The sequence below is a fragment of the Myxocyprinus asiaticus genome, chromosome 20 (assembly GCF_019703515.2).
Source record: "Myxocyprinus asiaticus isolate MX2 ecotype Aquarium Trade chromosome 20, UBuf_Myxa_2, whole genome shotgun sequence".
Lineage (NCBI taxonomy): Eukaryota > Metazoa > Chordata > Actinopteri > Cypriniformes > Catostomidae > Myxocyprinus > Myxocyprinus asiaticus.
Genome location: NC_059363.1, coordinates 24,631,205 through 24,646,402, shown reverse-complemented (window position 1 = coordinate 24,646,402; position 15,198 = coordinate 24,631,205). Strand labels below are relative to the sequence as shown.

Here is a 15,198-nt window from a genome sequence, read left to right as displayed (position 1 = left end):
TCTTCATCACTGCCAAATCACACCCCTCTCCTCTCATTTCACAACACTTCAGGGTTTTTTTTTAAATTTTTTTTATAAATACTTTTTATCACTACTGTATTGTCACTACTTTCTGAAGACAATATGCTAGAAAAACACGTTGCTCCAACAACTCCAGGAAAGGCCAGAACTTAAGCAACTTTATGTCACATCATTTGAAAAAAAAAAAAACATTTTCTCATGTATCTTAAAGGGACAGTTCACCCAAAAATGAAAATTCTCTCATCATTTACTCACCCTTATGCCATCCCAGATGTGTATGACTTTTTTCTTCTGCTGAACACAAATAAATTTTTTAGAAGAATATCTCAGCTCTGTAGGTCCTCACAATGCAAGTGAATGGTGATCAAAATTTTGAAGCTCCAAAAGCACATAAAGGCAGCATAAAAGTAATCCATAAGACTCCAGTGGTTAAATCTATATCTTTAGAAGTGATATGATAGGTGTGGGTGAGAAACAGATCAATATTTAAGTTTTTTTACAATAAATTCTCCTCCCTGTCTAGTAGGTGGAGATATGCATGAAGAATTAACTATCCCTTTAACTAAATAGGATTTGACATTGTGTGTTAAAGGAATTGTGCAGGTTCAATACAAGTTAAGCTCAATCAACAGCATTTTTGGCATAATATTGATTACCACAAAAAAATAATTTAGACTCATCCCTGCTTTTCTTTAAAAAAAGCAAAAATCTGGGTTTCAGTGAGGCACCTACAATGGAAGTGAATGGGGCCAAACATTAAAATACTTGTTGTTTCAAAAGTATAGCCTCAAAACATAAAAAATATGTGTGTTAAAATGATTTTATTGTGATAAAATCACTTACTAACATCTTCTGTGTAAAGTTATAGCCAATTTTACAACTTTGGAGCCATAATGATGTAATGTCAACAAACCCTAAAACGACTATAAAAATGACAATTTAAACAACTTTACAGCTCAAGTAATACATGTGTTTTAACATAGGAATTAATATAACTGTTTTTATAAAAAATATTAGCTTCACATTTCTGTTTTTAAACCCTCCAAAAATTGGCCCCATTTACTTGCATTGTAAGTGACTCACTGTAACCTAGATTTTTTGGGGTGGGGGTTAAAGAAAAAGAGGGACGAGTCGAGATTAATTTTTCTGGTAATCAATGTTATGCCAAAATTCAGTCGATTGAGCTTAACTTGTATCGAACCCGGAATATTCCTTTAAGCCCACAGTGTGTTCGCCTCTGGTTCACTGCAGATCATGAATGTTTCTGAACTGGCACTCATAGTAATTTCCACTGGCACATTTCTCCCGGTGAGTGGTGATGTAAAGCTACATTATGTTTTTTATTGCCTCAGAGTGAGACAGAAAGACACATCTCCCTAATAAAACAGCAGTGAGAAAATGCTTCCAGTGACAAGAGATATATGTGTAAAATAAAAACTGCAATAACATTTCAGTGCTCCAGTCTCTCTAAAATGTGTTTTGTTTCGGCAGGTTGCTGTCTCGGTGTGTGTTTACGCATTTGATTATACAATATGTCTAGTTCTGTACCTCTGGTTTGGTGACACCAGTAAGCCTCTCACTGATGAAACTACACAGTAGGTCACAATTACCTATTTACTTCTGTAACTCTTTTTATATAGGCATAGGCCAATCATACATTGCTTGTTTGCAAATGGTCCAGAATGCCGCTGCTAGACTTTTGACTGGAATTTGCAAATATGAACACATTACCCTTGTTTTAATTTCTCTGCACTGGCTGCCTATCTGCTTACAGAATTGATTTTAAAATTGTAATTTTAGTTTTTAAGTCCATTCAACTTAAATGGAATGGCACCTTCATATCTTTCTGACCTATAGTGCATAAATAAACATGTCAGATGTCTAATATAGTCTGATCAGAGGCTGCTGATGATTCCCAGGTCTAGACTGAAAACGAGGGGTGACAGTGCCTTTGTGGTAGTTGGCCCAAAGCTATATGGAACAGTCTTCCTATGTCCCTCAGATCTGCCTCCACCATAGCTGAATTCAAGTCAAAACTAAAGACTTATCTTTTTGACAATTAGTGTTTATGAGTGTATTGTGTATTTTTTGAGTCTGAATTTCTGATTGTCCTTTAGTTTTTATGGTTGGACAGCACAATGGTCAACTTTTGTTGTTTTTATTGTGCTTTCTAAATAAACTGATTGATTGATTGATACTTCATCAGACATTATAGAGAGTAGATGAAATGTTAAATCCACTACAGGATGGTGATAGTCTCTGGTATCATAGTCAAGTTAGTCTATAGAGTTCTTCAGACAGAAGGATACAGTATAAGACATATTATTGCTTCACGTTTAGGGGTTCTTCACCTCCATGTTGTGCATGAAACTCATTCAACACACACCTAGACATGGATTATCCCTTACTTACCTACTATATGTCTATAGTTGTAACATCAATAATTGTAGACTTTATTTTCTTTTAAACCTAAAAGTCAATAATGTATTTTTTTTCACATTTAGGACCTAACAAAAAAGCACTGTGAGAGCGGGTGATACTGAGTTTCAGGAGCCAAGAGAGTATTTTCTTTCATGTACATGGCATTCTTTGCTGTGCTTTGGAGGACTATGAAAATACAGTAGTATATTCATATGGTAAACTGCTCTTCCAGTACCATTTACAGTCTGATAACATCACTGTACCATGGTAGCGTCAAAGTACTTTTTGTTAGGTGGGTGAACTTGTTATTTTCTTCATACCCAAGAGTTTCTTCAGACTTATACGTGGCTAAATGATTATTGTCTAATTGAACCAGTTACAGTGAGCCTGGCAACATGACTGCAGTGTATAACAAGACAATCACAGTTAAAAAGAGAGAACAGTTTGGCCCTGTTATGTGACAGCATTTACTCATGTAAAGTTATTTAACATTTTCACTATGTGTGATATGCATAATTAAATACAGGAAACAGCGTTTGCAAACTCCAAATATTACATTTTGTATCCAATATACAAAAAAATAAAAAATAAGAAAATTTTTATTTATGAGTTAATGTGATGCAATATTTTTGTCCGGATCTAATGAATAAAAAAATAAAAAAATCCAATTCACAAAACAGTTAACTTAATACACATCTATGATTAATGATTTCACTTTCTGAATTTGAGAGTTCATGTCAAAGAAAGTGGTGTAACCGTCCAGAGGCAGTTAAAAAAAAATAAAATAAAAAAAAAACCTTTAATCATAATTTCTTCTAATAAAACTTCTTGACATTTGTGACTCAATGTATGAGAATTGTAACACACACACACACACACACACACACACACACACACACACACACACACACACACACTCTACCGGTCAAAAGTTTCGAAACACTTGACTGAAATGTTTCTCATGATCTTTATCTTTTGATCTGAAGGCATATGCATAAATGTTTGAAATGAGTTTTGTAGACGATATAATTGTGCCACCATATTAATTTCATTATAAAATATTGGACCAAATAAAGAAAAGCAGCCAATAAGTGCTCAACATAGATGGGAACTGTAATGAACTCAGGCTTGGTGGTGGGTTTGAATCCATTTGCAGAAGTTTAATAAATCCAAATCAACAGGCAAAGGGAGGGTCAAAAATACAGGCAAAGGTCGAGGATCAAAATAGACAGTCCAAATGGGCAAACAAGACAAAAACAGTAATCCAATAAACAGGCAAAGGGTCATAACATGAAGCAGTCACAATGGCAATGGAGAAAACGCTCAGTAAGGCAGGTAAGACTGGCAATACTTCGCAATGTGTTGTTGGAAAGCATGGTTCTTTATAGATAGCAAACAGGAAATGACTGTAGAAGAAAATGGAGTGTGATCAGTATTCAGGTGAGGGCTCCCCCCCGGTGTTCTTTGACTGGGGCGTCCCCTTGGCCTGGGTGCTGGGTGGTCAGGGTGTGTTTGGTGGAAATCATGGATAATGGAAGGATCCAGAATGTCCCTGGCAGTTACCCAGGATCTCTCCTCTGGTCCATAGCCCTCCCAGTCCACCAAATATTGCATCTATCCCCCTCTTCTTGTATGATTTCCCTTATCAAGTATGCTGGGGCTCCATCAATCTCCAAGGGTGGTGGAGGTTCAGGTTCCGTAGTTTCGGGGCCAGATGCAGGGTGGACCGGTTTCAGCAATGATACATGAAATGAAGGAGAGATCCGGTAATTAGCAGGAAGCTCAAGTCTATAGGTCACAGGATTTATTTGTCTGATGATACGAAAGGGACCAACATACCTGGGACTGAGCTGCCTGCTAGGTAGCCGTAGGTCTCATGGAAAGCCAGACCCTCTGGCCTGGCTGGTAGTTGGGGTGGGGACGTCTCCGGCAGTCCGCCTGGATCCTTTTAGCACGAATGGCACATTGGAGCCTCACGAGCGCTGTCCCACACCCGTTCACTCCTAATCCAGTCATCCACCGCAGATGATTCACCAGACCAAGGGAACATGGGAGGTTGATAACCCAGCACACATTGAAAGGGGGTAAGTCCTGTGGATGAATGAGTTAAAGAATTGTGTACACATTCTGCCCATGGAAGGAATTCACTCCACCTCTGTTGTTCACGACTACAGTATGACCTGAGGTAACGTCAGATCTCCTAGTTCAATCTCTCCACTGGCCCATTAGCCTGTGGGTGGTAGCCGGAGGTTAAACTGACATTAAATGTCCAACTGTTTACAAAATGCCTGCCATACCCTTGTGAACTGAGGGTTGCCTTTGCCTTGCTGAAGACCTCGGAGAATTCAGAGTATTCAACTGGAATAGCTGTAGTGTTGTGAGTCTCTGGGCTTTCCACGCTCATGGTAAAACATGGTAACGTGATCTTTGAGTTAAAACAGTGTTCTTGGCAGTAATGAGACCATTTACAGAGTTCACCTTGATTCCAGGAAATGCTAGGGTCATGGATAGCTAACCATGGATGGCAGAGAATGATCTGGTTCTTGGGAGAAGAGATAACGTAGAGTGAGATCTTCTCAGTGTGAAATAGTCCAACTAGTAGAGTGATTGGGACAGTTTGTTGCATTATGCCCTGTCCTATGGGTTCGTTGTCGACTGCTGTAAAAGGCAAAAGGTCATAACATGAACACTCGGTAAGACTGGCAATACTTCACAATCTGTTGTTGGAAAGCATGACTCTTTATAGATAGCAAACAGGAAATGACTGTAGAAGAAAATGGAGTGTGATCAGTATTCGGTTGAGGGCTCCCTCTGGTGGTTGGAGGAAGCAGATGTTACAGGAACTCCTTCAATACTGTTTTTAAAAGTATCCCAGGGCGATACCTCAAGAAGTTGGTTGAGAAAATGTCAAGAGTACATGTCTGCAAAATCTAGGCAAAGGGTGGCTACTTTGAAGATGCTAAAATATAACACAGTTTTTATTTATTTTGGATTTGTTTAGTCACAACATAATTCCCATAGTTCCATTTATGTTATTCCATAGTTTTGATGACTTTACTATTATTCTAAAATGTGAAGGGAAAAATAATTATAATAAAGAATGAGTAAGTGTTTCAAAACTTTTGACCTGTAGTGTATATACAGTACAGTATGTATGTATATATATATATATATATATATATATATATATATATATATATATATATATATATATATACAGTTGTGCTCAAAAGTTTGCATACCCTGGCAGAAATTGTGACATTTTGGCATTGATTTTGAAAATATGACTGATCATGCAAAAAAACTGTCTTTTATTTAAGGATAGTGATCATATTGAAACAACCACACCGTCTTTTTCCAGAGCAGCCTGTATTTCTCCTGAGGTTACCTGTGGGTTTTTCTTTGTATCCCGAACAATTCTTCTGGCAGTTGTGGCTGAAATCTTTCTTGGTCTACCTGACCTTGGCTTGGTTACAAGAGATCCCCGCATTTTCCACTTCTTAATAAGTGATTGAACAGTACTGGCTGGCATTTTCAAGGCTTTGGATATCTTTTTATATCCTTTTCCATCTTTATAAAGTTCCATTACTTTGTTACGCAGGTCTTTTGACAGTTCTTTTCTGCTCCCCATGGCTCAGTATCTAGCCTACTCAGTGCATCCACGTGAGAGCTAACAAACTCATTGACTATTTATACACAGACAATAATTGCAATTTAAAAAGCCACAGGTGTGGGAAATTGACCTTTAATTGCCATTTAAACCTGTGTGTGTCACCTTGTGTGTCTGTAACAAGGCCAAACATTCAAGGGTATGTAAACTTTTGATCAGGGCCATTTGGGTGATTTCTGTTACCATTATGATTTAAAAAGGAGTCAAACAACTATGTGGCAATAAATGGCTTCATATGATCACTATCCTTAAATAAAAGACATTTTTTTGCATGATCAGTCATATTTTCAAAATCAATGCCAAAATTTCACAATTTCTGCCAGGGTATGCAAACGTTTGAGCACAAATGTATATATATAGTACAGTACATTATACATATATATACAATACAGTACAGTATTTATGTATGTATGCATGTATGTATGTATGATATATATATATATATATATATATATATACATACATACATGCATGCATACATATAAATACTGTACTGTATTGTGTATATATATATATATATATATATATATATATATATATATATATATATATATATATATATATATATGTATATATACTTTTTTTTCATGAAAAGAAACATTTATGAAAGCAGCATGGACGCAAAGAAGTACGTTTCTTATTTTTGTCATCTCGGACAACCTTGTCTGAAAATTGCAAATTTTTAGGCCTATATTTGTCAGTATTTGGTATTTGCAAGTTTAAACTTTTTTCTTTTTTTTCGGAAATATTTCTTTGCTACCATCTACTGACCTAAAGAGGTAAGCTCACTTTGCAATTTCCACTCAAGTTAAATCTCTGTACAAACATAAATCTACGTATAGGCAGCAATATTATTCAAGGGCATCAATAATATTGTTAAATTGACAGCATCTTCTGTGTGTCACTCACTAGGCGGTGATGTCTGGGTTATTTTATGTGGGAGGTGATTATTTGTCCATCAACAGTAAGACACGCCCATGAGGCGTTCCCACAACTCGACTCTACTACACCAAATTACAGTTCGCATTAAATTACTGTGCGTGCTACAGTGAAGTATGACTGAAGGTACTGTGTCGGAGTCTGACAGTGCTGATTCAGAAAGAACACGATTTTGCGATGACTTTCTTAAAGACTCCCTTTGGCCTTTTTTTCTTTCTTGCCTTGGCGGTTTTGACTTTAACAGTCGTTTTGAAAAAATGGCACTTTGGTCTGCGTGAGGAGGAGGCTTTTGGTGATGATGCTCCAGAGCGCAACAGATTGCTCCAACAACTCCAGGAAAGGCACCAAGAACTTAAGCAACTTTACGTCACATCATCTGAATTTATTAATCCACATTTATCTGTAAATGACAGTGTATTTTATATTAATGGGGAAATGAGTGCTGGCAACACGGTAACTAATGAAACGGAAATTGGTTGCGAAGAACTTGCTGGCATGAAAGCTGTTGACTTCCTTGGTTCAGGTTACACTAAAACAGTGTTAAAAGTAGCGTTGCCTCAAGGATTGTTCGTCGCCCTGAAATCTGTGAATCATCAAGGCACTGACATGAGGATGTGCATGCAAGATTTTAAAGATTCCCAGAGCTGTCATAAGCTCGTGTCTTTCAAACTGAGGAAAGAGATTTTACTGTTGCAGAGATTGCAGCACCCCAATATTGTACAGGTAAAAACACTGTAAACACTGTCTTCTTGTATAGTGCTTTTGCATGAGGTTGTTATTAGAGGTTCTAGTGCTACTTGATGCAAATTATAATGCAATAACTTGGACTCAACATCAGGCAGGCCCTGCTGTTGTTATGTAATACAGTATATCAGATTACACTGATTTACACTTAAAAAGTTTAAATGATATTTGCCATACACAATGCTTTTCAAGGCATTCTGCATCACTTATGGTTTTTGCCATAACGCTGCTGGAGAGAAAAAAAAACAAAAAAAACACACAGCTTAAACGAACCTAAGCTGGTTGGCTGGTTTCGGGGCACTTTTTATTTGGCCAGGCTGGATGACCAGCTTAAATCAGATCAGCCTACCAGTTTAGGCTGGTTTTTGCTGTTTTTTCCAGCAAGGTAAACCACTAAGAATTTATGATCTTGGCTAATTGTAACAAATAATTGTATCTGACCATTCCAGCTGAAAGGTCAGTGTCAGGACAGTGTTCTGGTTGGTGGCATCACAGCAATTCTGGAGCAAGGGATGCCACTTCAGATGATACAGCTCCTGCAGAGCCCCTGGGAGGAGCGCTTTCGGGTAAGAGCAGCACCCCCCTAACCCTCCCATGGAGTGTTAATCAGAAATTCCCCATTCACAGACCCCCACAGGGCATACCTGAGGTGGGGGTGGATGACATTTTTTGGCTTGGGTGGATTAACCAGAGCCCCATCTCCATACCAGCTGAGCCTGATCAAGTAGTCTGAGGGGGCAGATGTCTGTCTCAGATGTCCATCCTAACTCCTCTTCATCCCGATAATTTCTCATCACCATGTGAGGGAGCGGGTGATACTGAGTTTCAGGAGTCGAGAGAGTATTTTCTTTCATGTTCATTTTGGTATACAAGAAGCAGGTGCTGATATTCTATGCCTTTTGATTTTTGATATGACAAATGCTTATAAGCTAAAGGGGTGTAAATCGAGTGACTCCTCTGTTCACTTTCTTATCCTCTTTGAAACATCTAAAGACATGGTTGGGAGTTATTCAAAAGGTGTTTAGTTTCATCCACCTCTGTTTTTGCAGAGCTGTGGCTATGCTGTATTTCAAGGGTATATTCAAGGGAGACTTAATACCTCGGCTGGGCTCTTCAGTGGTAGAACACACTATATAATGCTGTATGAAAAAGCCCAGGGACATGGACAAGATGTTAGTAAAATTATGCTTTATATTTGTAAATGTATAAGATTTCTGAATGCCTGTAGAGTACAGAGTCTTGACGACTGGTTGACTGATATGGGTTTTTCAAAGCCCAATGCCGATGCATATATAAAGAGAGTAAGGTGGTTGATGGTCAAATGCTGATATATACAATCTACTGAGGGCAAATTACATCTAAAAACACTTCTTTTACACAATATTTAATCAAAATTGAATAAAAACTTTGAAAACAGTAAAGATTTGTTATGTGTTGACAAGGCTGCAATTTTTGGAATTAATACATAGAGGAACTACCACTTCTGGTAATCAGCCAATGCCGATAATCTCAAATTGGCCAACAATTGTCCGACTAATTGGCCTGGTAGTGCAAATAGACACATCGACTTACTTTATTGATCCCTGAGGTCGAATTCAGGTGCAAAACAGCAGGACATCAATTGTAATGTACAAAAAAATCACCACTTTACATAAACATCCAAATATGGATGTTCATGAGTAATCGATTAATTGAGTACTCGTTCAGCTTTAAATATTCGACTAGTAAAAACACTACTCGAATATAGCAATTTGACTTTCCTTTATGCCTTTGCCTTCCATGGGCAACAATGAAACTGCTTCTCTCACCTAAATCTTACCATTACAATCTTGCATGATGTTGTTAAAGAAATAAATAGTTGATCCAAAAATAAAAATTCTGTCATTATTTAAAGGGATTGTATTGCTTCTAAAGACTTGGAATGTACGTTTCTATGTGCGAGTGCAAATGTTTTTTTTATTTTTTATGTTGTTTATGCATTGTGCACATTTTTTCATTAGAAAACGGGTTCAAAGGTTGAAGGTTGAACCTAAATTCTAAATTTCAAGTAATCAGTTGCTCTTTTTTTTGTGTTAGAGTACTCGACAACAGCATTACCCTAAATGCCCATGTTTAATGTAAAATGTATTTTGTGTAATTGGTGCACCCAATTAATAGCCTTTCGTAAGCATTGACCGATATTTAAATTAATTACAAATATTTGCAAGTTTATTTGTTTTAAAACAATCTTTAGGTAACCTTTGTTTTTGCCTGTTTTTTAACAGTTTAATTGTTTTTGTGGCACAGGTCTGTCTTGGCTTAGTTAGACTTCTTCAGTATCTGTCTCAATCACCGCTGGGTTCTGTGGCCCTGCTGGATTTCCAGCCTCGACAGTTTGTTATGGTGTCGGGAGAACTCAAGCTAACTGACTTGGATGATGCAAGTATTAAAGAACCAGCCTGTCAAGAGGACTCTGACTGTTTGCTGCAGTTTCCCCTCCACAATTTCACCCACCGATGCTCGCCCTCTAGAATCTGCAAAGGTTTAAATGAGATGAGGAACCTCTACAATGCCTACAGGTGAGCACTTCCCACATTCCATCTTTATTGTTTAAGCCAGATAATAAAAAAGTTGTTTTTACAAGAGTCTCGCATGGAGTTTCTTGGCAGCTTCAACCTTGCTGTGCTTGTTATGATTAATTATCCACCCTGTTGGGTTGTACTGTATTGATCTCATAGCTTGACTTGCCTCTCTACTGTTCTTGGCATAATATGAATTCATTATTTTCTTCTACAGGTATTTTTTTACCTACCTACTGCCTCATCAGGCCCCCCCACTACTAAAACCACTTATTCACCAAATAATGAACTCCACAGGTGAGGAATTTTCCTTTTTTTTTTTTTTATTTATCTTACACTTTCTGATTTCCACTGATGAACTCAGCGAATCACGTAAGGGAATAGAAACGGTTCAAGGAATGATAAGGGAAGCTAAAAGCAAACAGTTTTTTTGTGAAACATTGTAGAAAATGGGCAGAAAATCCCTTCTAATTGTACTAGAGTGAAAACTTTATTTGTAAATGCTGGTAACTGGTTAATAACATAATTATTTTGTAATGATAATTTTTCTTGAAACCAAAGACCAACTCATTTTTCACTGTAAACTTTCAGAAATACAACATTTTATGTTCCCCGAATTTTTCATGTTCAGCAGTGATTGGATTGATGTTATTTAATTTAATTTGTTATGCCTTTCAAAGCTTATAAGTACAGTGTACTCTTAAAATAATAATAATAATAATAAAGAAGTTTTATAGTTCTTTTATTTCATTGTAACCGGTTACCATTTGGAAAAGAGGCCACAGAATGGAATAAACCTAAAAGAAAAACATTTCATTTCTAACATCTAAAAACAGTATAAGTGGTTGCATTATGGAAGCTTAATTTTGTGTTCTTGTCACAGGGGATTTGAAACAAAGCATTAATGAAACACTTATTGCCTTCGAAGAGGTTTTGCATATGTACCAGTCTGGGCAGCACCTGGAAAATTTGCCACCATTTATAACCAGAGGTAATGCATACATTTTAGTAATGTGTTATACTTATTAAAAGGTTTTAGCTCCTATTATGCACTTATTAAATCATAACTACAAATATGTTTATTCTGTTGAAAACACATCCAGTGCTTTCAACATGATGGGTGTTCAGAGTGAAAAGTGTGTCTCCAATAGCACCTTTAAACAGATGTACTGTCATAAAACGTGTGTAACTCAATCCATCTTCAAGGACAAGTTTTGTACCCTGTTTTGAGCCTCTCTCCCATTCACTCGACGTCTGTGAGCTTTGACACCCATAAATCAATCACATGGCCGGAGTGAAGCAGCAGTGAGGCATCAAAGAGGCCAAACATTGTCAAGAATCTTTACAATCTCATGTCCAATGCGAGTTCAAAACGTTTAAAAAAAAATTAATTTCTTTATTTCTATTTCATTTGGAATTTAGAATTGCAGTTTAGTTTTCATTTGAATTGTTCGAAAATAGTTTCTATTCGTTTATGTCTTTTCAAAATGACCTTATCGTACTAGAACTAATAGAACTAGCGGTAATAGTTTTCATTTATATTTAGTTTCAATAAAGTTTAAGTTTTTATCCCTTATAAGACGGAACAAAAATCTGATGACACTTTATTAGAAAGTTTTATATGTCAATCAGACATCTGCTTCTTGTCTAATTTTGTGGTTCTTTTTGACCATATACACTCATAGTCTAATGTCAGGCTTAACCCTAAAGCCATGTATCAAGTATGATACAAAACGTTCCTGTTTCACTCTCTGTTCAAGCTGATGAGCCAAACAACATATGGAATGTAAGTTTCACATGTTTATGGCACCATCTAGAGGTTATTTGTGAAAAAAGTGCTTTCAGTGTTTATATCGATCTATTTAAAATGGCAGCGTACTTGCTTGAAAAGTAACTCTTATGTTGGGATAAACGATAGCTTATTTTAATCAATTAAAAGTGACAGTAATGATTATATTGTTACTGGTATTTTAAAATGAGTATTTGCTGAATATAAGCAACTTGTGCTTGGTTAAAAATTTATATATTATTTTATTGAAAAAGCCAGTTGAAATCCATGTATCAAATATGATACAGCAGGCTTTTGAGGTATAACTCTCTATTACATTCCATTCATGCCCACCACAAAAAGCTTTGAAAATGTCCTATACAAAACTGAATTGCTGGGCCTCAGGAGGATAATGACCTTTAAAGCCTATTGTATCAAATATGATACATAAAAAATAAAAATAAAAACATGTGCAAAAATTTTTTTTTTTTTTATGATTTCTTGTTATAGTTTGTCTAATGGTACTAAAAACAGTTTAATGTAAAAAAAAAAAAAATAGAATTTTCTGACAATTCTTTCATATGTCAGGCTTACAGGGTTAATGACAAATAAATCAGACCATCCAACACTGACTGAAAATATGAAAACTGTAATGTGATTTCTTGAGATTTTTTTCATATTTTAGTGCACATTTATAGTTTCAGTTTAGTTTTTGTTCTTTTGTAAACTATTTTTTTCACTGCTTTCACTGTTGTCGTCTTTGTGAAATTTTAATGATTATAATATTGGCGGGATAGATCGTTCTTCCCTTATTAAGATTTTGGCAAAGCCATTGCTTCAGTATGCGTGTCTTTTGATGTCCCCGGGCTCACACATTTGCGCACACACATTTAGTAACATGAGATTCTGCCACCTCTACTGTAAGAGGCTTTAGGCAGAAGTAGGCTACTCTATTCCCTTCAACTCACTGAACATGCTAATATTTTGCAGATGGGTGTTACAAGAGTGTTGAGTGGCTCTTGAAATGGTTTTGATGCATCTGTGCAGATTATGCTGTCCTGAAAGGAATGAGGAGTGTTGGAAATATGGAATACAGATGCTGGCCATCATACAACCAGCAAGGCTGTGTTCTATCTGTGCACAGTGCCAGAGAGGCAGCTCTAATCTGTAGCTCTCACCCACAGTGCACAAGCTTCTCTTTGAGCAATGAAAGAACGTGGACAGGTCAGTATTTGCTTTAATAAAACTTTGGATTAATTTGATTGCACTTTGATCATTAGATGTTGCAAGTAGGGATAACGTACAGTCAGCTGGTCATTATTAAAAAAAAATAAAATCCCAGAAAGGGTGTTTAGGACCTGCTAATTACACGACTAATAAGCACGACTATTAGAGGTCCTGCTTATTACACAACTAATTGAGTTGTTATTATTTTATTATGTAAGAAAAAATAGAACACGGGGTGCTATGAGAGACATTCAAATAGGCTGTAATGGGCAACAGTCAAATAGACATTTTAAGAGTCATTACAATATAATTGTCCACAGAATGCCTCGGTTGACCAATCAGAATAAAGTTTCCAGAGCGCTGTATAATAATACAGCCAAGTTTTGTTCTTTTGTGTAAAAACGTTCAAACAGTGATGCAATAAAATGACATAGTGAAGATGTTTAACATAATAAAATGTACTTTCCCAAACCAAGACCAGATACGCAAATCTGTTTTAAACCAATCCTTTTCTATAAAATATAAATTACTAACAACAAACATCCAAACAGTAAAGATAATGGCATAAATGTATATTATTTGAGAAGGAATCGGTTTATAAGGACAACTGTTGTAATAAATTCCCAGCACTGCCTCACTTTAGCTAAATACAACAGGGAAAAAAATCTGAAACATCAAATACATATCTGATGAGCAGGCCTTCAATAAAGCGATGACTACCCCTGTTCATCATTATAAATCATCCGTGTACATGTCTGCTGTGTCTGTTTGGAACATGCTGTGTGTAACCTAAGGGCTCTCCTTGCCTTTACTTGTCTGCAGGTCGACTTCTTGCCTCGTTCAGAAGTGGCTTCAGCCATCTGGTTCCAGATGTGAACTCAGCAGTCTACATGAGGAGGGTTAAAGCCTCGGGAGCCATGCTTTGAGAAAGAAAAATCGAGCGGAACCGGGGGGAAGGGGAAATATTCAAGACAAATGAATGTGTTATATTTATAGGCATCGTACTCAATGCTAATTTGATCCCTCTGCCAATGTAACATGCTGCCAAAAAGCGTTTAAAAGATTTCCCTTCAGGTATAATTAACCTGAAGGAAAAAAAGGAGAAAGAAAAATACAGCCTTCTAATTTTTTTATTTTTGTTCTGTCTTGTGTTCACATGGCATGGTCCACTGGAAGGACATTGAGCCTATTTTACACTGGCTAATGCCTGCAGGAGAAAAAGAAAACAAGCCCGTTCACAGATTTACTTTGATGTTAATGAGGCTAGAAGTTTGCAGCGTTTTGCTGGATGCCAGAGCGTGCTGAGGACCGTGTCAATAGATGGAAAAGTGCTGAAACCACAAAGTGCAGGAATGTTTAGTGGGAGCTATTGTCCTTCCTGCATTACTCACTTTATATATATAGGAGCACTACATACTTCCATCCCATGGGTGTGTCAGTTTTGTTGTTCTTTCAGAGAAAGATAGTAATGCCAAGTAATTTGTGTGTAGATGTTCATTCTACATTCTATCTCATGTTCTAATGCATTTTTCTACAAACTAAGTAATAAAAACATGTTTTCATAGTTTGCTTTTGTATGTTATTATTGCTGAGGGCAGTTAACGGTGCACACAGTGATTATTTAAGTTGTGCTGGTCGATACAGCAGTCGCCTTGGGCAGTATGGTTGTAGCATAATGCAAAACCAATAGTCTTCACCGGTATAAATGTGTTATTTAGCAGTCAACTATGATTAATATATGCTGTGAGTGAAAGTGTCTGATTATAGTGAGGTTTCCGAGATAAAGTGAGCAGTATTCGGTAGGACATGTGATCTCAGCAACCCTGTCTCATGACAAGTCATCATCATAA

The 15,198-nt window shown here is 36.7% G+C and overlaps 1 protein-coding gene across 1 annotated transcript; it reads left to right on the top strand.

The window, feature by feature from the left end:
• The first annotated feature begins 7,160 nt into the window (after window positions 1-7,160).
• On the top strand, window positions 7,161-14,912 carry LOC127410889 (extracellular tyrosine-protein kinase PKDCC-like). The gene is made up of 7 exons (XM_051646124.1): window positions 7,161-7,774; window positions 8,245-8,361; window positions 10,082-10,353; window positions 10,571-10,650; window positions 11,237-11,344; window positions 13,169-13,345; window positions 14,171-14,912. The coding sequence occupies exons 1-7, from the start codon at window positions 7,229-7,231 to the stop codon at window positions 14,272-14,274; spliced, it is 1,404 nt and encodes a 467-aa protein (XP_051502084.1). The 5' UTR covers window positions 7,161-7,228; the 3' UTR covers window positions 14,275-14,912.
• Window positions 14,913-15,198: the final 286 nt, after the last annotated feature.